Genomic DNA, 25,293 nt, shown 5'->3' on the forward strand with positions numbered 1-25,293 from the left:
GCTATTGTCCAAAAGTCACAGACAAGAAGAGTGTGAGCACTTTAATCACATCAACATTGTACAGAGAGAAGAGGAGGAGGAGGAGGAGGAGGAGGAGGAGGGAGAGGAAGAGGAGGAGTGAGAGAGGTTATCAGATCAACACTTTTTTTACAGAGGAGAGAGAGAGAGGCGAGGGAGAGAAGACAGAGGTTAGATCAAGAAGGAAGGGGAGGAAGAAAGAGGAGGAGAGGGGGATGAGGAGAAAGAGGAGGAGAAGGAAGTGGTGGTGGGTGGGAGAGTGAGAGAGGTGGAGAAAGGGGCACTAGTCTAATCGCATTCAGAAGAGGGGGAGGAAGAGGAGTAGAGATGGAAGTGAGTGGAAGGACAAGGGGAAAACACAAAGAGTGAAAAAGAGGAGGGAATGGGAAGAGAGGATGAAGAGGAGGAAACAGGGAAAGGAGGAGAGAGAACAGGAATCTAATCGCATCAAGAAGATAAGTGAGGAGAGGAAAAGAGGTAGAGGTCTTTCTCTAACTCTTTTCCTCTGTCTTTTCTCCTCTTCTCGCTCCTCTCCTCCTCTCTTCCCAGAGTATTGGAGGAGGCAAACATAATATTGTGTATATATATATGTGCACGAGGCTTGTGAAATAAAGAGAGAGAGAAGAACGAGTGTAGCATTTAAACCAAAACAGGTCCTGGCTCAGGTCCTGGCTCAGGTCCTGGCTCAGGTCCTGGCTCAGGTCCTGGCTCAGGTCCTGGCTCAGGTCCTGGCTCAGGTCCTGGCTCAGGTCCTGGCTCAGGTCCTGGCTCAGGTCCTGGCTCTGGTCCTGGCTCAGGTCCTGGCTCTGGTCCTGGCTCAGGTCCTGGCTCAGGTCTTGGCTCAGGTCCTGGCTCAAGTCCTGGCTCAGGTCTGGGGGAGGGTCCAGCTATTGTGACTGTGGTTAGTTCCTAGGTCTGTACAAATACATGTGTTACCAATGATCAATGAGGAACTCCATAATCAATAGTCTGCTCAAAGTCCCGGCTCAGACTCACTCTTCAGTCCTGCTTTAGTCCTGCTTTAGTCCTGCTTTAGTCCTCCTTTTAGTCCTCGTTTTAGTCCTGGTTTAGTCCTAGTTTAGTCCTGCTTTAGTCCTGGTTTAATCCTGGTTTAATCCTGATTTAGATCTGTTTTAATCCTGGTTTATTACTGGTTTAATCCTGGTTTAGTCCTGGTGTAGTCCTGGTTTAGTCCTTGTTTAGTCCTGGTTTAGTTATGTTTTAGTCCTGGTTTAAACCTGGATTAGTCCTGGTTTGAACCTGGTTTAGACCTGGTGTAGTCCTGTATTAAGTCACTGTGCCAAAAGTTACGTAATGGTAGTTCCTCCTCTTTGTTTAAACTAAATCTTGTTAAAGTCCAGCTGCTCAGAGAGGCACAGCAGAGACACAAGGACGTTTGGGACTTAAACACAAAATTTCAAACAGATTGGCAGATTTTTTGTGATTATTATAATTATTCCAGGAGTTTTTGGACGTTGATGCAATTAAACCACAGATCCATTTGAGGAGGAGGAGGATGGGAGCCCGCGAGTCCACGACCCAAGAGCAAGATGACGAATCGGCCGAAGATTTGTCCACTCTGAGCGGTAAAAAACACAGTGTACACAAGATTTCAGCTCAAAACAACAATTATGCACAAAAGATCAAACTAATGAGGCCAAGACCAAACAGAAGAGTAAATGTGTCTTAGACTGACAGAGGTTTTTAAAAGTCATGTACTTGGTTTTTACAATACAACAATTACTCTTGTATTTGAAAGTTGTATTTGTTGTGTTAGTTGTTTATTCCTGATTTAGTCCCTGGTTTAGTCCCGATTTAGTCTCTGGTTTAGTCCCGCTTTAGTCCTGGTTTAGTCTCTGGTTTAGTCACAGTTTTGATCCAGTTTAGACCCAATTTAGTCTCAGTTTAGACCCAGTTCAGTCTGGGTTCAGTCCTGGTTCAGTCCTGGTTCAGTTCAGGTTTAGTCCTGGTTTAGTCCCGGTATAGTCCTGGTTTACTTTAATGTACTGATTATTCAGGTTGTGCGATTTTTCCTGGCCATGTCCGTGTCATTTTGGGTTTATAGAGACAATAGCACAGTTTAAGTACACGATGTGATGGTTTTATTATATGTGAATTGCAAGTTTGCATTTAAAAACAATTTGCGGTAAAAGTCAAAATTCAGTGATTTAGTAATCGTCATCAATTTTGGAGTCATGTGAGTTTTCATGTGTAGGTCTGTACTTTTATTTAAGTCAGATTCAGAATCTCCCAGAAGGTGTTGATGCAGTTTCACTTCTGTTTCGATAAATCCCAGAACCAACACTTTTAATCTTTACAGAAACTAACTGGTTTGCTCAGCTTTTTTTGTTTATTCAATTTGAGATGGAACAATAACAAAATTCTGGTGCTACTGTATCATCAAAGTCTCCATCAATATATGTCCGAATACAAGTTTTTAGCTTTCTACCATGTTATAATATTGTTCCCTCATCAAAAACATGTCTGAAGAGGTTTTAGATGTCACCCATGTGCGTTTGAGTAATACAGGGTGTCCATAAAGTCTCTTCACAATTTAAAAATATAATTACAAAGGGAATTGATAAGATATATGAATTAGATTTGTTCTGTTGTACCAGAATCAGAATCCTTTTATTGCCATCGTTTGTGAACACAGTTCACAAACTAGTAACTTACTTCGGTGATAAAGTGCAACATAAAACACACTGAATAAATACAAATACAAATAAGGGCATGCATGAAGTTAAAAAAGATATGCTTAAAAAATAAAATAAAATACTTAAAGGTAGAAAATATATACAACAGCAGCATCAGAACAACAGTGCAAACATGACTTATTAAAGTGACCGGTGTTATAAAGTGTCCAGTTTTGTGAAGATATTATAAAGTGTTCATGAGACAAACGGCAGAGTGGAAGAAACTGTTCTTATGACAAGAGGTTCTGGTCCCAATGGACCGTAGCCTCCTGCCAGAGGGAAGTGGCTCAAATAGTCCATGTCCAGGATGAAAAGTGTCAGCTGCTATATGGCCTGCTCCCCCCCGAGTCCTGGAGACGTACAGGTCCTGTAGAGATGGAAGGCTGCAGCCAATCGCCTTCTCAGCAGAGCGCACAATGCGCTGCAGTCTCTGGCAGTGGCCCCAGTGAACCACACAGTGATGGAGGAGGTGAGGATGGACTCAATGATGGCCGTGTAAAACCATCATCTGGACCGGCAGCTTGCGTTTCCTCAGCTGCTGCAGGTAGAACATCCTCTGCTGGGCTTTATTGATGAGGGAGCTGATGGTCGGCTCCCACTTGAGATCCTGGGTGATGCAGGTGCTCAGGAAGCGAAAAGAGTCCACAGTGGTGATGGGGGAGTCCGTCAGGGTGAGGGGAGGCAGGGGGGCTGTGACTTTCCTGAAGTCCTCGATCATCTCCACTGTCTTCTGGGCGTTAAGCTCCAGGTTGTTGCTGCTGCACCAGGACACCAGCCGGTCTGTACTCAGTGGTTGTATAAATTTGTAATCACATTGAGGTCTGCATGTTGGTGAGTACCTGAATCAAACATTTCCAGACTTTTGGACTGGAAGGGATGGACCAGATCTCACACCACTGGTTTTCTTTCTATGGGGCTGTGTTAAAGATATTGTGTATCGAACAAAGACACAAGACTTTACTGAACTAAAGTAAAAGATACAAATGCGACTGAACCACTGATGAGGCTCTGCTACAGCAAACATGACAAGACATCCAGTACCTTGATGTACAGTGATCCTTGGTTTATCGCGGGGGTTACGTTCTAAAGATAACCCACAGTAGGCGAAATCTACAAAGTAGTCAGCTTTATTTTTTACAATTATTCTATAAGTTTTAAGGCTGTACTTCGTGCGACTCAGGTTTCCATATAGAGGACGCATGTTTTTCAAGGCAATAAAAATGCCTGTTATTGAATAAATGCTAAAACGATAAGTTTAATGCCATATTGTGGAACATTGCAAGGAGGAGCAGATGGCCCACCACCAGAGTGAAGCTTTAGAAAGCGAGAAGTGATGCTCTGGCAGAGTGGTTATCCTGTCCTCCTGTGAGCGAGGAAGTTGTGGGTTTAACTCCTGATCTCTCTGCGTGTGTTGTAGGTTCGACTCCTGATCTCTCTGACTGTGTTGTTGTGGGTTTGACTCCTGATCTCTCTGACTGTGTTGTTGTGGGTTCAACTCCTGATCTCTCTCTCTCTGTGTTGTTGTGGGTTCAACTCCTGATCTCCCAGTGAGGAAGTTGTGGGTTTGACTCCTGATCTCTCTGAGTGTGTTGTTGCGGGTTCGACTCCTGATCTCTCTGATTGTGTTGTTGTGGTTATCCTGAAGTTGTGGGTTCGACTCCTGGGTTAAATCACATTTACAGTTGTTTTGTCTTCAGAAGTTTGTGTCAATCAAATTTCAGTCTAGACTCCTGATGCTAGATCTCTTTCTATCTCTCCACTTCTTTATCTCTCTCTCTCCCTCTCTCTTCTTCTCCCTGGCTCTCTTTTTTACCATCTCTTGCTTTCTAAACAGAGGAAGTCTATAATAGCTGTAGTTAAATGTGCCCCTCCCTCGGTCCTTATTTCTCCTCTTCTCTCTCCCTCCTCCTCTCTCTCAGAGTCATGTCGTCTGCTGCAGATTTAAACAGGAATATTCAAAATGTCCGACTTTTGCTGCAAAAAACTGATGCCACAAATCTCCAAAATCTCCCTTGGCATCATCCGGAGAGAAGGTCAGTGTCTGCTCTGCTCTTTCTGAAAAACAAAAACAAACAAAAAAACACTTTTGTGAAATATTTCAGCAGATTTTACATTGTAAACAAATTAAAACAATAATCTAGAATCTAGTTTAACCAAAGCTGGAGACAGGGCAGAACTCTCAGGTGGAATTTGCCGTTTAACTGCACACTGTAAATTTAAATGGACATGGCTAACCTGCTAGCATAGGCTATATACATAAACAGACATTGCGAATCTACTAGCCGCCACATTACAAACAGGAAGTGAGCATGAGCGCACATTGACTCTGGCTCCAATTCACTTTCTATTGAAAAATTGTCACCTTTCTCTTTTTAACTGCTGCTGTCAGACTCGTCATTTTGGTCTTAAATGTTCGTATTAACCCGCTCTACATGATGCTGGGGTTTTTATTTCACTATTGTGTCTGTAAATCAAGATATGAACATTAATAACAGACAAATCGGGCACCTTCTTTCCCCGAGGTCGCTCCCATTAGCGTTAGCAACAGTTTTGATTGACAGTATTACTAAGCGCCCACTCTTTGCCAAACCAGTGAAGGGGTGTTACCTTCAACAACCTCGCTCCGGATTGGCTCTTTGGTTGCTATGATACTCCTGATTAGAATTCCAAATATGGAACTTGGCTCCAGATCGGCTCCAAATGAAGCTCATCAAAGCTAGAGCAGTTATAGGGGCTAAACGCTGTGAGTGACGTCACACTCACTCAGTCACTTTTTTATACAGTCTGTGTTTAAATGTCAGATTGCAGATTTTTTTACCTGGTTTATGGTTAATATCTGTGCCAGTTTTGGTTCATGTGGATAGGCCCACTAATTACAAAGTTCAACATCTTCTCTGTCAGTGTAAATAAACAAAAGTCCAATGATTTTTTCACAACAGCTTGTGGAGCCACTATTCATCCCCGAAGACGTGATTGTTGTCAGTTGAAAGGAATTTATACCATAAGATTAATATGATGAATTTGTGGAGCCGATCCTAAACTAATAATGAGAAAGTTCAACATTTGTGGATCATAAGTTTGGAGATTTCATTAAAGGGCCCATATTCTTTGATCTGTGTTACATTGTTGTTTCCTCATCACAAACATAAGATTCTTCATGACATCACAAGTTGAAACAGAGCATTTTGAGCTTTGGAAAGTTAGACAGACTAATAATAAACTGTTAGTCGAACACGTGTGAATGAAACAAAACACAACTCTAGGTCTGTTTTTAGAAGGTAGCAGCATTAGAATATGACTTGCAGCTCACAGGAGTCCATTTCGTGTGATTAAAAACAGTGACTCTACTGTAGAGTTATATCGGCCCCTGCTACATCTGAGATTACGACATCATCACATTCTAGACTGTGAATACAAACCCGTTTTATCTTCAAGATTCTGAGATGATTGGAGTGTGATGGAGATGAGTCGGGCCTGTTGGACTTTTAACTGAAGCTGTAACAGCAGATTTGCATATTTAGGACAAACTGAGTGGAACATTTAAACTGCTCCCAATATTGTTTACTGAACCTTTATTTTACTCCTCTCTTTCTTTTTCTCTCTCAGCCCTCTACCCTCACTCTCCTCTTCTGTCTCTTCTCTCTCTTTTTTTCTCTCTCCATCTTCCTCCACCCCTCTCTCCCTCCTCCTCTCACTCTCCTCTTCCTTCTCTCTCTCTTTCTCTCCTTCTTTCTCCCCCTCTGTCCCTTCTCTCACTCTCCTCTTCTTTTTCTCCTTCTTTCTCTTGCTCTCCCTTCCCTTCTCTTCTCTCTTTTTCTCTTTTTCTTCCTCCCCCTTCTCTCACTACCCTCTTCCTTCTCTTCTTTCTTTCTCTTGCTCTCCTCTTCCTTCTGTTCTCTTTTTCTCTTTCTCTCGCCAGTCTTCTCCCCACCCTCTTCTCTCTCTCCTCCCTATACCTTAGCTCTCCTCTTCCTTCTCTTCACTCTCTCCCTTCTTTCTACTACTCACTGGCTCCCTTCTCTCCCCCCTCTCCTTTCTTTATCTCCCTCTCTCCTTCATTGTCACTCTCCCATCCCCCTTTTTCCTCTCCTTATTTCTCTGTCTTTATCTCCCTCCTTACTTCAACCCCCCATCTCTTCCTCTCTCCCTGTCTCTCTCTCTCTCTCCCTCTCTCTCTCTCTCTCTCTCTCTCTCTCTCTCTCTCTGTCTCTGTTTCTTTATGGTTCTTGTGAATGGACATTGGTCTCATGTGCTCAGGCTGAGTCACTTATTAAGCCAGAACAGTCCTCCTAGAGTCCTGGTTCAGTCCTGGTTCAGTCCTGGTTCAGTCCTGGTTCAGTCCTGGTTCAGTCCTGGTTCAGTCCTGGTCCAGTCCTGCTTCAGTCCTGGTCCAGTCCTGCTTCAGTCCTGGTTCAGTCTTTAGACCAGGACTGAATGGAAATCTTTAGGATATGTTCTGCTGTGTCACTTCATTTGAGAAGAACCGGACCCTAAACCACTCCACACAGACCCACAGTCTAGGTAAGACCAAGGACCGGTGTAGACCTGGTGTAGACCTGGTGTAGACCTGGTGTAGACCTGGTGTAGACCTGGTGTAGACCTGGTGTAGACCTGGTTCAGGTTTAGATCTGGTTTAGACCTGCTTTATAGTCTGGGTAGTCTTTTATTAATGTTGAATTATGTTGAGTAGCACCATGTTAAGCTCTGACTGGTTTAGTCTCTGGTTTAGTCCCTAGTTTAGTCTGGTTTTGACCTGGAATTATTCCGAGTTGGACCAGGTTAGACCAGGTTTAGTACTCTGTTAGTCCAGGGTTAGACATTTGTTAGCCCTGGATTCAGTCCTCGTTTAGCCCTTATTTAAAGCTGCCTTAGTCCTAGTATAGTCTTGCTTTAGTCCTGGATTAGACATTTGTTTGTCTTGGTTTAGTCCCTGGATCAGTCTTGGTTTAGTCCTGGTTTAGGCCTGTATTAGTCCTGGTTTAGTTCTGGGTCCCATGAATTAGCTTTGGTTGAGAACTTGTTTAGTCCTGGTAAAGTTTAAACCTGGTTCAGACCTGGTTCAGACCAAAGACTATTCAGGCTATTGATTTTAGTCTGATTTAAGCTGCTTCACTCCTCAGTGCTGCGGCAGTTGGAGTCCTTGCACCCTCTACTGCATAAACAGAAGGGCATCAGGTTTAATTTAAATGTTTTAAATGGGAATGTTCTCGGAGCTGTTTGTGACACAGACAATAACAAAACTACTACTCCTCTCTCCCCCTTTACAACCTCTCTCCCTTCTCCTCTTCTATCCTTTTTCTACCTCTCTCTCACTCCCTCTTTTTCTCTATCTCTGTCCCTCACTCCCTCGCTCCCCCTCTCTTTCTCTATCTCTTTCTCCCCTTCTCTCTCTCTTTCTCAGTCTCTCTCTCTCTTCCTTTTTCCCCCATTCTTTCTCTGTCTCTGTCCCTCTTTCACTCTCTTGCCCCCCCCCCCTTTCTCTGTCTCTCTCTCTCTGTCTGTCTGTCTCTTTCTGTCTCACTCACGGTCTCTCTCCCTCTCTCTGTTTAATACACATTAATACATAAAACAAACTCAGCTGAGGAGGAGGGCGGGGCCAAGTCTAAAACCAAGTATCCTCTTCATATCACCAGAGACCATGTTTAGACCACGTTTAGTCCAGATGTAGTCCAGATTTAGTGCAGGTTTAGTCCTGAGGACAAATCTGGACATATTGTAGTATTTTTGGGAGGCACAAGAATGAATGAGAGACAGGGGGATGGAGTGGACATTTAGACCAAGTTCAGACCTGTTTTTTGGAGACTTGGAGCTGGTGAGATGAACCGTTTGGTGTGTATTTCTGTGGAGGAGATGAGAAGTTTCTACAGACTCCAGCTGCAGCGTGAGTTTACAATACAGACTATATATATATGTAATGATTTTAAAAATACAACTGACTATATGAATATTTATTAATCCTTTTATAGTCCCCGCAGTTGTAGTAGTAGTAGTACAAATATACTCTCATTAATTTACCTCTGTTTCACAAATCCCAAAATAAGTTTAGTTCTAAAAATACATCAGACCAGAATAGATCTGAACTGTCACTGTAATATTCAAATATGGATCTATCGATAGAGAGAGAGGAGGAGGAATGAGAGAGGAGGAGATGAAAGGGGGAGGACAGTAGAGAAGGTGAGATGGTGAGAGGCGTGTGGTTTCTTGGTGAAACAGGATGTGCCTGTCCCTGTGCACACATCTGCTCTGTGTCATTATGTTGTTATATTCCTCTGATTTGCATGACTGTCCACATCTCCACAGTTAAATGCTCTGTTCCACCTTGTGATGTCATGAAGTGGTGGTTTTCACATTAACAGCTACATGTTACCTATAGTTCAGTAGAGATTGGCAACTCCGGGTGTTTGATCTATGGTATAATGTTGTTGCCTCGTCACAGAGAATAGAGTCATATAAAATAGTCATATGGACCTTTTATGGAAAAGACTTACGACAGATGTTAATGCCACAATGTGGACTCTCTCCTCCTCTTCTCCTCTCTTTCTCTCTTTCCTCTCTAGTCCCTTCCTCCACACCACCAATTTCTTCCTCTTTCTCTCTTCCCTTTGCCGCCTCTGCATCCCTCTCCTCTCTTTCTCTCTCTCCTCCTCATCTCCTTAGTCTCTCACTCTTTTCTTTTCTCATTCCTAGTCCCTTTTTACTTCTCTTCCTCCTTCTCTCCCTTCTATCTCTTCTGCATCCCTCAGCAACTCTCACTCTATTCCCTCACTCGCTCCCTCCTCTATATCCTTCTCTTCTTTTCTCTCCTCTCTCTTTCCCTCTCCTCCTCTTCTCTCCTCCTGGCTAGTCCTTTCCTCCTCCTCCATCCCTTTTCTTCCTGCTTCTCTGTCCATTTCCTCCTCTGCACCCTTCATCACCTCTGTGTTCCCCCTCTCTCTCCCTCCTCTACACCCCTCTCTTCTTTTCTCTCCCCTCTCTCCTCCTCCTCCTTCTTCCTCTTTCAGCTCGTGATAAAAAAAAACCCTGACTCAGAATCCCCCTCTTTCACTTCTGTTTCTGTCATGTGCAAAGTCACATTTTTGTCTTTATCACCTCTTTCACCTCTTTCGCTAGATCTCTCTCATCCCTTTCTCCTTTTATTCCTCTGCTGCGCCCCTCCCTCCTTCCTTTCTTCTCCCCACCATCTATCCTCTCCCCCTCTCTCTCTCCTCCCCCTCTCTTCTCTCCCTCTCCTCTTTTGTTTTCATTTTGTCCTCCTCCTCCTGTCCACTTTTGTTTTGTTTTGTCCTCCTCTCTTGTTTCCTCATGTTTAATCCCATGTTCCTTTTCAGTGTGACTTTAACCACAACAGAAATGATGAAATGTGTTTGGAGAGCTGCAAATCTAAACCAGGACTAAACCAGGTCAAAACCAGGTCAAAACCAGGTCAAAACCAGGTCAAAACCAGGTCAAAACCAGGGCTAAACCAGGGCTAAACCAGGGCTAAACCAGGGCTAAACCAGGGCTAAACCAGGTCTACCCCCAGGTCTACCCCCAGGTCTACCCCCAGGTCTACCCCCAGGTCTACCCCAGGTCTACCCCAGGTCTACCCCAGGTCTACCCCCAGGTCTACCCCCAGGTCTACCCCCAGGACAAAACCAGGACAAAACCAGGTCTAAACCAGGTCTAAACCAGGTCTAAACCAGGTCTAAACCAGGTCTAAACCAGGTCTAAACCAGGTCTAAACCAGGTCTAAACCAGGTCTAAACCAGGTCTAAACCAGGTCTAAACCAGGTCTAAACCAGGTCTAAACCAGGTCTAAACCAGGTATAAACCATTTCACTGTGACTTTAACCCAAGCCCCGGGGCCTAAGCTCAATGGCACATGTGGTTAGTTTAGCCTTTAGTGGCTCCGGTCCTGTCCATGGACCACACTCAGGTGAGCTACTCTCCATGACACTTTGAGCGACAGCAGAGCCCACCGTGGAGATCATGTTCAAACCTTAGATCTATTTTAAATATATTGATTATGAAATCAAGCTAGTTCACGCTTTAGACTTCTGTGTGTTTACAATAATGCATTTAAAATAATCTTTTCTGAAAACTTCAAATAAAGCCAGTGATATTAAAGTTTCCACACATATTTTAAGACTATTGATTATTGAATTAATGAGGATATGACCATTTTGTATTTGACATTATTGACATAAACAATAAAAATCATGGCTGACAGGGTCAAGTGTTTTAGGGGCATGTCCCAGTTTAGTAACTGGGACTAAATACAGAACTACTCCTGGACTAAACCAGGACTATATAATAATATTAATATTTATCATCATCATAGTAATCCTGATATTAGCTTGTATGATCAGTGCGAGGCTAACAAATCCATTTCTATCAGTTTTCTCTGTCATGAACGTATGTTTGTGACAGTTGAGCTCGTTCACATGGCTCAGATGCTTGTTCATGTCGTACCACATGACCGCTCTAACCAATCAGCTTCAGCTTCGCTCTATGTCCACTCTAGCTAAGCTCAAGCTCTAACAGTTAAACATTTTTTAAGACAACTGACAGATTTTGAGCTGAGAAAAAGTTTATGATTTGAAAATAGGTAAAGAATAACACAGAATTGGACCTTTGTGAAAGATGTAGGTGCTCTGTCAGTCCAATGAGTGGCCACTAATTTAACTCGAGACAGCTTTAAGCAGCAATACTTATCCAGTTATTTGAATACATCTATGTCTTAACCACATTTGGTCATACTGGAATCACAACAGAAATGATGAAATCTCTTTGTGAAGCTGCAAATCTGATACAAACATGTAAACACATCTGTTCATTTCTGTTCAGACGTTATGAGATCTAGAAACAAAACCACCTCACTAAGACTGACTGAACCAGGACTGAACCAGGACTAAAATAGGACCAGGACTAGACCAGGTCTTAGCTGTACCTCCCTCCTCAGTGCTTGATGTACTGCAGTGATCAGAGCGTATTTGCAGTAAACAGGAAGTACTTTATCCTGATTGTGTCTGTGGCTCTTCCCTCTCTCTGTCTGCTCCGTATCCTCTACAGGTGTGGTCCTGGTTTAGTCCTGTTCAGTCCTGGTTCAGTCCTGGTTTAGACCTGGTTTAGACCTGGTTTAGACCTGGTTTAGACCTGGTTTAGACCTGGTTCAGTCCTGGTTCAGTCCTGGTTCAGTCCTGGTTCAGTCCTGGTTCAGTTCTCGTTTAGACCTGATTAGACCTGGTTCACCCCTGGTTTAGACCTGGTTTAGTCCAGGTGTATTTCAAGTTGCCCTGACTGGGCTGTTGTTTTATTCTGTTTGAATCATTTTTATTTTCAGTAATCACTCCTGATTTGAACACACCTGTTGAAATGATTCATTAATATTTAAGTATTTGCAAAGGGCTTAGTTTAGACATTTTGAACATTGGTAGAGTGGGCTGTACATGCACTCTTGTACGTGCACGCTTATACATGCGCTCTCTCACAGTGCACTGTCTGTATGAGCACCTGCAGATCTGAAGCTTAAACTCTTCCTGTCTCTGTCTTCCTGCAGCTGAGACATCATCTTTATTTATCACAAACAAAGTCCAGAATTAGAACAAGTGTTAGAGACTTAATCAGGAGCAGCAGTAGGAAACAGATCTCCCTATTGAGTACATTGTCGCTGTAGAAGTAGTAGTAGTAGTAGAGGTCCAAGGAATGGCTCAAGTAAAAATAAAGTATTTTAGGAAATTACTACAAAAATAAGAGTAACTGTGTGTCTCTTTATTAAAGGGCCCATATTACACTATGTTCTAATCTCTGTTACAATGTTGTTTCCTCATTACAAACAGACCTGGAGTTGTGTTTTGTTGAACAGATAAGCCCTGCATATTTAGTTATTTTAGTTCTTTTCTTCAACTAAAAACACTCCACTGTGTTTTTAAACTCCATACACCTTCATTAGAATAATTTGGATGGTTTCAGTCCTAGAATTTCCCATCACTACTAAACAAAAGGTAGATGTTAACAAGATGGAGCAGAGCGTTTTGAGCTTTGGAGATGTAGACAGACTAATAACTGATTACTCAAACATGTGTGAATGAAACAAAACACAACTCCAGGTCTGTTTTTGAGGAGGTAACAACATGATAACATGGCTTAAAACTCACAAGAATCAATTTTGTGTAACATAAGACGTTTCAAACTGCGGTGAAACAGAAGATGGGGTAACCCGAGCTCTCACTGCAACACGACACTACAGTTTTATTTAAGCGGTTATTTTTACCATCTGTATTTTACTAGAATAACATAATCTATAATCTATAATAATAATAATATAACAGCCTACTCATTTGATAGGGATGTGGGGCGGGCGTGTGGGCGTGTCTTCTTCTCTTGACGCGTCTCTGCCGTGCGCCCGGTTCAGCTCCAGCGCTCATTCCGGCTCAGAGCTCCGGAGAGGCGGACACAAGAGCACCGCCAGTCCCCCGGGATCATCATGGCTCCACACCCGATACCAGAGCCGGAGCCTGCAGGATTTACACACGGGTTTGGATGTGGGACATGCGGGTAGAAAGAGGAACTGGACTCAGGCGAAATGATGGCGCTAAACCGAGTGTCGCTGCTGTGCCACGAAGTTACGCGACTGTGGCTCCAGCTCAAGATCTGCACAGGTATAGCGGATGTAAAAGATGGAATAATTATATTTAGTTGCGGAATAGTACAGAATAATTAATATAAATGGAAGAAAACCAAGATGTGGGCAGGTGGATCGAGACAGTGATGGAAGAGCCATTTGGAACCACGCGCGTAAAAAGTGTAAAAGTTGTTGGACTTGTAATAGCGACTTTAATTGAAAGTGTTTCATTATTTGCTAGGACTAAACCATGTCTGATCTTGGACTGGACGTGGACTGAACTTACTAAGCCAGAACAAAACCAGGACTCAACCAGGAGTGAGCCAGAATTGAAGAAGGTCTGTAATAGATCTATAACAGGACTAAACCAGGACTAAACCAGGTCTATAACAGGACTAAACCAAGTCTATACCAAGACTAAACCAGGTCTATAACAGGACTAAACCAGGACTAAACCAGGTCTATAACAGGACTAAACCGGGTCTATAACAGGACTAAACCGGGTCTATAACAGGGCTAAACCGGGTCTATAACAGGGCTAAACCGGGTCTATAACAGGGCTAAACCGGGTCTATAACAGGGCTAAACCGGGTCTATAACAGGACTAAACCAGGTCTATAACAGGACTAAACCAGGACTGTAACTGGACTAAACCAGGACTAAACCAGGTCTATAACGGGACTAAACCAGGTCTATAAAAGGACTAAACCAGGACTGTGACAGGACTAAACCAAGACTGTGACAGGACTAAACCAGGACTGTAACAGGACTAAACCAGGACTGTAACAGGACTATAACAGGACTAACTTTTAGCAGTGACTCAAATACAAATACTGTTTTAATATATTTGAAATATACAGTCTTTAGCGTGTGCATGACTCACTGTTTGGTGTTTTTAGAAGATTAAAGGTGCTAAAGGAGGATGGTGCTGGAGTTTGGCTACGCTGGTTACAGACTGTTTGTTGTTACAAAAATAGTACTTACAAAAATGCTCAATTAATTGTGTTTTACGAGGTTAATATTACAAAAAATGTTAAATTAAAACCAGTATTATAATTTCAAGTGATACTGGTCAAGAACATACACAAGAACATTTTTTTCTGCTACATTAGAACAAATAATTCTTTAGTTTTTGATTAATTATAAATGATACTTACTTGGACAGAAAATTGACAGAAATTGTATTGTAATTCAGGATACTATGTGTTTACAGGCGTATATTTGAAATGACAGAAGCTCTTCCTGTGTCTGTAACATGAGAGATCATTTGATTATATGGAAATGTGACACAAGGAATGGACCAGGACTGAACCAGGTCTAAACTAGGACTAAAAAAAGGGCTATAATAGTTCTATGAAAGGACTAAACCACAGACTATACCAGGACTGAAGTAGGACTGAACATTGTCTAAACCAGGCACTAAACCAGGACAAAACCAACTGGGTCAAAACCAGGACTGAACCAGGACTTGACCAGGACTAAACCAAGACTAAACCAGGTACTCAACTAGGATTAAGCCAGGTCTAAGCAAGGGCTAAACCAGAACTAAACGGGGTCTATAGCAGGACTAAACCAGGTCTAAACAGCTCCTCTGTCCCTTCCCTCCTCAGTGCACTGGTGCGTTATAATCCAGTCTAAAGTGGTTCTAGGACCCGGGGCTGGTCTTGTTCAGGACTTTGTAGGGTCTTTTTGTGTTGTTGTGTACAGTTAAATGAAGCCGCAGCAGCATGCTAATCACATGCTAGCCCCGTTAATGCTGTCGTCACAAAAGACTAATAAAGACAGAAAGAGTTTGAATGTAAACACTTCCTCTGTGCTCAGCAGGGGGCAGGCCTGAACGAGGACTGAACGAGGACTGAATGAGGACTGAACGAGGACTGAACGAGGACTGAACCAGGACTGAACCAGGACTGAACCAGGACTAAAAAAGGACTAAACCAGGACTAAACTGTAACTGAACCAGGACTGAGCCAGGGCTAAAGCTGGTCTAAAGCAGGACTGAACTAGGAAGAAAGTTGGACTAAACCATAACTAAATCTGGACTGAACCTGGGCCAAACCAGGACTGAATCAGGATTAACCAGGGACTAAACCAAAGAGTAAATCAGGACTAAAAGCAATCTGACTAAACCAGTAGTGAAACTGGTCTAATTAAAGCAGGACTAAAGCAGGTCTAAATCATAGACTGTATATACTGTATAAATGGACATAGCTAACCTGCTAGCTAGTTCCAAATAGGATGTGATCATGGGCTGCACTTCCAGCTTCATTGACCCTAGCTCCAATTCACATTACAAAAACCGTCGCCCCCTCTCTGTAACTGTTGTCATTTTGGTCTTTAAATATCCGTTTTGACCCACTCTGTATGATCATGGTATTCTTATTTTGCTATTGTGTCCATAACTCAAGATATGAAGATTAATAAGAGACAGTCAGCTGCCTTCTTTCCCTGAGGTTGCTCACGCAGTTGCTAAGCTCCCATCTTCTGCTAAACATTACCTTCAACAGCCTCTCTCCAGATTGGCTCTTTGGTTGCTATGTTACTGGCTGTGGAAATTCCAAATATGAAGCCTGGCTTTAAAAGCGTCCCATAACTGCTCTAGCCCCGATGAGCTTCATTTGACTGGAGCTGAACGCTATACATGACATCACACTCACTTAGTCCACTTCTTTAGTCTATGGTCTAAACTAGGATCTAAAGCAGAAGAAACCAGGGACTAAACCAAGACCGGGGCCAAAAGCAGGACTGAATCTGAACCAAACCAGGTCTAAAGCAGGATCTAAACTAGTGACAAAGTAAGGATGAGTTCACACATATCTGAGACTAAACCAGGTTCCAAACCACGTCTACATCTGGACTAAACTGGAGTCAAACCAGGATTAAATCGGGACTAAAGGACAGAACCAGGTCTAGTTGAGTTGCATCAGTCATGTTATTTTGTCCAGGCATGCTCTTGTATTGGCCCTTGTTTAGTCCTGGGTTAGTTCCTGTTTTTGTCCCTGCTTGAATCACTGCTCTAGTCCCTGGTTTAGTCCTGGCTTTAGTCCCTGCTTTAGTCCCTGGTTTTGTCATGGTTCAGTCCTGGTGTACTCTTGCTTAGTCCTAGTTGAATCCCTGGTTTAGTCCTGGTTTAGTCCCGGTTTAGTCCCTGTTTAGCCCTGGTTTAGTTCTGCATCTCCAGGTGTGTTCTTTGTTTTGCTGTTGCATTATAATCCATGACTAGTCTGACCAGAGAAAGAATCAGGAGGATTAACAGAATAACAAGAATCTAATATGGGAGGAGAGAGGGAGGTGAGGGAGAGGACAGGGAGAAGGCATAGGCTGGAGGAAGGGGGAGGGAAGGAGAGAGGAAGGAGAGGGAGAGAGGGAGAAAGGAGGAGTGGAAAGGGAGAGTAGAAGAGAGAGAGGCAGGAGAGGGGAATAGGGGAGAGTGCGAGGAGGGATGGGAGAGGGATGGAAAGAGTGAGGGATGGGTGGAAAGAAGGAAGAAAGGAAGGAGAGGAAAGAGAGAGAAGGATTGGCGGAAATTATCCAAATAATTCTAGTGAAGGTGTGTGGAGTTTAAAAATACAATGAAGCACTTCATGACATCACAAGGTGGAACAGAGTGTTTTCTGTTTGAGAGAAGAACTCAGGTACAACTCCAGGTATGTGATGTGTTTGTGATGAGGAAACAACATAGCTCAGAAAATAGTGTAATATGGGCCATTTAGAATTGTGCCCTTCCACCCATCCTAGTTTATTCTGTGACTTTTTTTTGGCAGCAGCAGTTAACGTCGCTTTACTGCAGAGTCTTGTTCATTGTGATGATTGTATAGAGAGAATGTCCTCATCTGAAACAATCAACTACTGTTTAATACTGTCTGTTATACCAGGGACTAGACCAGGGACTAGACCAGGGACTAGACCAGGGACTAGACCAGGGACTAGACCAGGGACTAGACCAGGGACTAGACCAGGGACTAGACCAGGGACTAGACCAGGGACTAGACCAGGGACTAGACCAGAGACTAGACCAGAGACTAGACCAGAGACTAGACCAGAGACTAGACCAGAGACTAGACCAGAGACTAGACCAGAGACTAGACCAGAGACTAGACCAGAGACTAGACCAGAGACTAGACCAGAGACTAGATTAGGGCCAGAGCAGGACTAAAGTGAAGAGTAGACAGGACTAGACCAGGACAAAAGCAGGAAATCGTCCAGAACCAAGCCAGGATCAAACCAGAACTGAAGAAGGTCCAGGCTGAAATCCGGCTGCTCTAGCCCAGATTCAGTGCATGGTTTTGGGACGTCAAATGTCAGGGTTGCCCCTGAGCTCTTGAGCAAATGTTATGTTATGTTATACTGGGGGTTTAAGTCTTGGTTGAACTTGGGTCCTTGATTTCTGGTTCAGTCCTGGGTGAGTCCTGGGTGAGTCCTGGGTGAGTCCTGGGTGAGTCCTGGGTGAGTCCTGGGTGAGTCCTGGGTGAGTCCTGGGCGGGTCCTGGGTGAGTCCTGGTTCAGTCCCTGGTTCAGTCCTGGTTCAGTCCTGGTCTAGTCACTGGTTCAGTCATGGTTTTGTGGAGGTTCAGTCCTAGTCTAGTCACTGGTTCAGTCCTGTCTAGTCCCTGGTTCAGTCCTGGTTCAGTCCTGGTTCAGTCCTGGATCAGTCCTGGTTCAGTCCTGGTTCAGTCCTGGTCTAGTCACTGGTTCAGTCCTGGTCTAGTCACTGGTTCAGTCCTGGTCTAGTCCCTGGTTCAGTCCCTAGTCTAGTCCCTGGTTCAGTCCCTGGTTCAGTCGTGGTTCAGTCCTGGTTCAGTCCTGGTCTAGTCACTGGTTCAGTCATGGTTTTGTGGAGGTTTAGTCCAGGTCCCATCTGTTGTCTCATATCTGGGTCAGGACCACAGCACGTGAGATTAAACGTGCTGGAATCTGTTTGTGAGATTATCAGAGACGAACGCAAATAACAAAAGGATTCAGTCAAAAACAAATTTTTATTTTTTATCACTACGGAGATAAAATATGGGAACAAACAAAAGAACAAGAGACTTTTAATCAGTGCACTTTTAAATGGCCCCATCTTCATTTTCTGGATGTTGTTGCTTTTCCTGCCATATTTCACATTATGGCATTAAACATGTCTATCTCCATAGCACTACGTTATAGCACTACGCCCAGTTACACGTAAATTCTGTGGAGAGGCGATCATAATGCATGTTTTTCAAGGTTTTATTTTTAACAGAAAAGGAAATCAGGACTGAACCAGGGACTGAACCAGGGACTGAACCAGGGACTGAACCAGGGACTGAACCAGGGACTGAACCAGGGACTGAACCAGGTCTATAACAGGTCTAAACAGCCCCTCTTGAGACACCTGTAATTGAATAAATTCAAGATGGTAAGTTTAATGCCATACTGTGGAACATTCCAGGTAAAATAATAACAACTCGATGGAAACAAGCAGGTGGCAGAGCCTTCAGAAATGTTTCATCATGCAGCATTAACACACAAAAGACTCAAATTTCTTCCTCAAGAAAACTTGGGTTAGACTTGAGTCATTTAATCCCTGATTCAGTCCTAGTGTAGTCCTGGTTTAGTCCTGGTTCAGTCCTAGTGTGGTCCAAGTTTTGGTTTAGTTCCTGGTTTAGACCTATTTTAGTTTCTGGTTTAGTCCTTGTGTAGTCCTGTCTTAGTTCCTGGTTTAGTCCCCAGTTTGGTCCCTGGTTTGGTTCCTGTTTTAGTCTTGGTTTAGTTTTGGTTTAGTCCTGTCGTAAACCTGGTTAAGTTATCAGTTATTCCAGGAAGCACTGTCCTGAGGTTTGGGGTTTGAGACTAGAGAGAGGACAGTCTGGTCGAACTGTTTTGCTAAGAGGCACAACAAACATGTCCAACTGTACTCAACAGAAGAAGTGGTAGCAGAAGTAGCAGCAGTAGCAGTAGTCGTAGTAGCAGTAGTAGTAGCGGTAGTCGTAGTATCAGTAGTAGTAGCGGTAGTAGTAGCAGTAGCAGACAGTCTCAACAGTTTGTCATTAAAAATTCAGTGTAAACGATCCAACTCAGGTTTCTCTGTTGTGAGAACTTTTTTTATTTTGGACATTAGACATCGGGGAGAAACAAGCACTAATCAAAAACAAAACTAGTAATTAAAACTGTAAGCTGTAATAAAGGGCCCTACCAACCCTTGCAACCACAAAGGGCACGGCTCAGTGGAAGGGGTGTCAACTTTGGCTTGATGTGATTCAGTAATCTGGTGTGACATTGTAGATAAATGTTTCTGTCCCATGTTAACTTTGCAGGGGGCGCTGGAGAGCCATTTTGTAAAATAGAAGTTTAAATAATGTATCATTATGTCTAGGTCATAAAATGCATAAACACTACATTGGATCTGTCTGACTACAACAATGTTTGCAAAGGTTACGGGTATTTTTATACTTTCAAACTGGCTGCTTCAGCTTGTCATTGATAACGTTTTTATTGCACTTAGGTTTTGTGTTTTTTGGCCAAGTTTGAAAAGTTTTTGATGAGTAGATGCCAAAAGATTATGATGAGTGATTTTGTCAATCCCAGATTTGATGTAATGTGGCCGACTTCCTGTAGGGGTTAGGGCAGGGCCAAAATATCATTTTTTTACATGCCCTGACGTGATGTATTTTTGATTCATTTGCTTCAGTTTCATTTGTCTATGATGACATTTTTCTGGGCCGGGCCTTTTGAAGTGTCTTTACTGCGCCGTCTTTCATTATTTTTTTCTAACTGCTCTTACTTTAATTTTTGATACCACTTACTTGTGTATACATTATTGCTTACTTTTGTTTATTTTTGCGATTTTCCTCAAAAATGTGTAAATACAATAGGGCTCTCACACATCCGTACTTTGGCCCTAATAAACAATGTCTAATGTGATCGTTGTGAGACCAGGATAGTGCTTTGTCTGAGGTCTGTTAAAAATCAGTTTTTCATTTTTGCACCAGACCCTTCCTCCCGCCTGCCCCCTGTCAGCTGAGGTTTGGGGCTCCACTGCTATGTGAAGTGGGTCAATGGGGATCAGGGTAAAAGCATGAATGAGAGAAAGAAGGAGGGAGGGGAGAGAGAGAGATGGAGAGAGAGGAGGGGGGGTGCATTCTTGGAGGACCCCACAATCACGCACCCCCTCCTTCTCTCCTCTCTTCTCTCTTTCCGTACAAATTGGGTTAAGTGAAGCTGTTCATTCAGATCTATGTGTTTAGCATCTTTAGCGTCTTTAGCCTTTTTAGCGCTTGCAGCCTTTTTAGCATGTTTAGCGTCGTTAGCATGTTTAGCTGTGAGTGTCGCCTGAATGTCTAATGAGTCATTCAGGTCTAAACTGGGTCTATTCTGGGGGAGCAGGTTTCCCATGGATCAAAAGTGGACCAAACGAAAGGATGTGTCAACAAAGGCATAGAACCACATATAGTCCCATAAAGGAATTTGGAGAAAGGTTGGCCCCAGTATATCTGATATCTCACCTGTTGTACCTAGTTTAAAGCCTCAACTAATAAGCATATGAGTGTAATAGCTCAGATGCCCTTCCACACACAGCGGCAGTAGTGCTCTCATTCATGTGTGTGATGGTTCTTGACATTTAAAAACTCAGGGCGCATTCAAATATTCAAAGCATTGTGGGGTGCTTAAGTCCCTATGGTGTAAACAGGGGCATAGTGGATACTGTTGTTGTGTCACTGGGCGAGACACCTCCCCTCCTTCATCTGTGAACACTGAATAAACACAAATGTGGTTTGTTTACAGTGTGGGCTCTTATCAGTGTGTTGACCCTGGCTCTCTCAGCTCTAACCTTGGTCCTGGTTTGCATTCACACACTTTTCTCCATCAAGCTCTCTCTGTCTCTCTCTTTTCTCTCTCCCATCTCGCTCTCTTTCCCTCCTCTTTTTCTTTCCTGTAGCAGTAGTAATTATAGGGAGTTCCTGTTTAAATGACAGGCCTCAGTGACACAGTGGATCTGCTCTAATTACACAGCATAGACAAAGCTGAGTCATCTCTACCTCCTTTTACTATGTACTCTAAATACTTCACACGACTAGTAGTAGTTATTGTTCCTGCAGTACTAGTTTCTGGAGTGTCTGCAGCAAGAGTATATGTAATAGTATTATATGCAGTAGTCATATACACTGCCTGGCCAAAAAAAAAGGTCACACACTCTAATATTTGGTTGTTCCACCTTTAGCTTTGATTACAGCATGCATTCACTGTGGCATTGTTTCGATAAGCTTCTGCAATGTCACAAGATTTATTTCCATCCAGTGCTGCATTAATTTTTCACCAAGATGTTGCATTGATGATGGTAGAGTCTGACCACAGCTCAAAGCCTTCTCTAGCACATCCCAAGCATTCTCAATGAGGTTAAGGTCTGGACTCTGTGGTAGATAATCCATGTTTGAAAATTATGTCTCATGCTCCTGAACCACTCTGTCACTATTTGAGCCCGATGAATCCTGGCATCGTCATTTTGGAATATGTCTGTGCCATCAGGGAAGAAAAAATCCATTGATGGAATAACCTCGTCATTCAGTATTTTCAAGTAGTCAGCTGACCTCATTCTTTGAGCACAGACTGATGCTGAACCTAGATCTGACCAACTGCCGGAGGCTCGTACCCATTTGCTTAGTTAAATCCAGGTGGTGATTTTTTTTTTTGGCCAGGCAGGGAATGATGTGTAGTGAGTCTAGACCAGAGTGAAGCTGATCCTCTGTATTTACATAAGCTCTTAATCTGCGATTGAGAAGGTCCTAACCGGGCTCACTCCAGACTGATGTGTGTCACTCTGAACTGGGTTCTACACATTTATCTGGAACAGGTCTCAGGAAAACTTGGAATGTCAGAAGGAATATTAGATTTTTTTAGCTTGTTCCGATGTTGTGACGCTTCCACCAATCAGATTTAAACTTTAAATCCAGTTGAGAGAAAAACACAGCTTCTCTTCCACAAATGCACAAAGTGTTTCACTCTACACCATTGTCACAAACTAAATAGTACATCTACACCGCCATGTTTGTTTTTGTTCATTTGGGCACTTCGTCTTTGGCTCCACCCAAAACCTCAATGCTGCCCTGTGATTGGTCCAACCGCTGCTGATGGTCTGATATTTATGAGTTCACAAACTCACAAGAATCCAAGATCGTAACCAGATCAGAGCAGGGTCCAGCTACGTCCTGACCAGGATCCTGACTCAGATCTGGTCCACTGCTCCTGACAGGTTTAACCCAGAGACACTGAAGGATGGGATTAAAGTAAACTGTCCCTATGTTACTCTAAATGTAAATGTTTATAGCAGTGAATCTGAAACAGTTTAGTCTCTGTCTGATGGAGCTCTTTTAACTCTCAGAACATTCATACATTCTGCATAAATGTCATTGTTGATTTGCACAATGGTTTAAGTAGATGAGACAGGGAAAGGAAATGCTTTGTTTATCAGTGGTGAGATTCTTGCTCGTAAATATAAGATTTGTATTTGAATAATATTTTTTGTTTTGTTTCAGATGACCTCCTACAGGATGTGGAGCCTCCTCTGTGTGCTGCTCACATCGGCTCAGAACTGCAGAGACAGTTTGCCTTCAGACCAGGTAACATACTTCGGTTCACATACTGCATAAATACTGCATATTTCATATTATTCATTCAAATTCATATTTGATAATTTCCATAAACCTGACCTAACTGTGTCCCCAGAATCAAATATAACCTTTACTAATCACTAGAGATGCACCAATGCCACTTTTTCCAAAACGAGTGCAAGTTACGAGTACAGTGGCCCCTTGCTATATCGCGGTTCACGCTTCGCAGTCTTGCTGTTTTGCGGATTTTTCCAGTGCACTTCTACACACTTTTTACAGTGTATGAACGTGCATTGTGTTCTATGTCCAGACCAGCCAAGGCACTGCAGACCACCGTCAATTGATCTCCTCCATGCCGCGTCTCCCACACAGCACAGCGTGTGAGAGCCAAGTTTAATTAATATATAATAATGCTGCAAATTTACAGTGTTGATATTTAGTTATAAATGTTGTTTTATGTTTACATGAATAATTTCATATTGAAAGATTTAATATTTGATTTATATACATAAGCTACATTTATTTTATTGCATCGATGCTGATGTTAAAATATCTTAGAACTTTTATTTTTTAAGCTTTATGTAAATATGTTAACGTCACTTTAAGAGCGATAGTACGCATGAGGAAAAGAGCACACGCTTGGGAAACGTGCTAAGTTGAGGCGGCGCATAAAGATGGAGCCAAATGGTTTTCTTACCATAGTGACTCTTTTTACATCGGAGTCCAGTGGAAGTTATTTTCTCTTACACGAGTCTCTAAATACACGAGTAACACCAATGGACAACACAAAACCAGGCCTTAACCCACACAGAATGTGTTCAGACAAATTTACATAAATGTCCAATCGACAATACAGCAGAGCAATGCCAGGACGAGGAGGCACAGTCAGAGGAACTGTGAAACACACGAGAGTCACTATTAATCAATTAAACAAGAGAGAAATGTGAGAAAATGTTAATGCTTGTCTGAGAAAAGTGTGTAAAGTGTGTGGTGAGGGGTTTTACAGCTGCAAAACATATAGAATAATTGTAAAAAATAAACTGACTACGTCGCGGATTTGTGTGTTATTTTTGGAATGTAACCCCCGTGATAAACCAGGGACCATTAATTTTCAGTACTTGCCGATACTGATTACCGATATCAGGCATTATTTTTACACGGGTTCTATTACAGTGTTAAATTTAATTCACTATTTATTTTTTAATGTCATTATTATCCAATTCATTATTTCATTGTATAATTTCATTATAGTTTAGCCTACCTTTTCACAGCAATACTTACTTAAGGAGCTGATTTAAATTTCTACTAAAATCACTAATGCTATGGAGCCACTTTAGCATAGAAGTGAGTATTGTCTTCCTTTTACCATGGCCACACTTTGACCCCGTTCTGACCCCGCTCTGAACCTGCTCTATTCAATCGCTAAATTTGTTTGTCAATTACAACAACTCCCCATGCATGCACAAGGAAAGAATTGCCAGCACCACTTAGCCACATTAGCCCGCTGCTAGTTAGGCAGCACGGTGGCTGAGTGGCAACACTCATGCCTCACAGCAAGAGGGTTTGGTTCGATCCCCGGGTCGCCCAGGCCTTTCTGTGTGGAGTTTTGCATGTTTCTTCCCGTGTCTGGATGGGTTTCCTCCGGGTACTCCGGTTTCCCCCATCAACCAAAACATGAACGCCCTTCGAGACAACTGTTGTTGTGATTTTGGGATAGAATAGACTCAGACCCTACTATTGCTCTTAAGTCTGAAGTGTCTGGTCTGAACTTGGCTATTGTCTGTTGAGTTTAAAGTTTCAAACTGTGTTAAATAATTGAGTGGTGTTTGTTTGTGTCGTCATGGAAACTGGAGTTAGCCATTAGCGTTAGCCTCCTCTGGTTTCTTTGTGAGAGTTTGAATGGAGCTCGCTGTATCTGGGTCAGAGTATAGACAGAACCCTACAGGCTAGTCATGGGTTAACTGTTTGCAGGCGCCATTTTGAGGACTTTTCATCTCTTAACATATTTTGTTATTGAATTTGCAGGGCTATAAATAATTGAATTTAATTGAATAAATGCAATGTCACACTGTGGAACATTCCAGACAAAGCTGTAACATCTTCATGCAGGTGTTGGACACATGGGGAGGGTTTTTGACACGTTTCTGTTAATTTTTTTCAGGAGGGCGAGGTCTGAGCGGAGGACCCATCATCATTTTCCCAGAATTCCCAGATTTCCATGAGATTCAGGAAGAAGAACTCCACAATGTACTCGCCTACCTCACCTCTATACACAGGTACTTAACCAGGACTAAACGAAGGGCTGAACCTGGACTGAACCCGGACTGAACCCGGACTGAACCATGCAGCTCCTACACTGTCATATCAGTGTATTATCTATATCAGTGAGACCAAGGAGTTGATTATT

The 25,293-nt window shown here is 42.8% G+C and overlaps 1 protein-coding gene across 4 annotated transcripts in view; it reads left to right on the top strand.

Annotated features, from left to right (window-relative positions):
• LOC117381876 (guanine nucleotide exchange factor DBS-like) overlaps positions 1-25,293 on the top strand; it is a 66,830-nt gene that overhangs the window by 1,038 nt on the left and 40,499 nt on the right. For all 4 annotated transcript variants that reach the window (XM_055227778.1, XM_055227782.1, XM_055227787.1 and 1 more), the window contains exons 2-4: positions 1,481-1,604; positions 22,812-22,895; positions 25,048-25,162. In XM_055227778.1, the coding sequence (XP_055083753.1) occupies positions 1,481-1,604; positions 22,812-22,895; positions 25,048-25,162 (323 nt within the window). The remainder of the gene's footprint in view (positions 1-1,480; positions 1,605-22,811; positions 22,896-25,047; positions 25,163-25,293) is intronic.

The sequence above is a fragment of the Periophthalmus magnuspinnatus genome, chromosome 2 (genome assembly GCF_009829125.3).
Source record: "Periophthalmus magnuspinnatus isolate fPerMag1 chromosome 2, fPerMag1.2.pri, whole genome shotgun sequence".
NCBI classification, from domain to species: domain Eukaryota; kingdom Metazoa; phylum Chordata; class Actinopteri; order Gobiiformes; family Gobiidae; genus Periophthalmus; species Periophthalmus magnuspinnatus.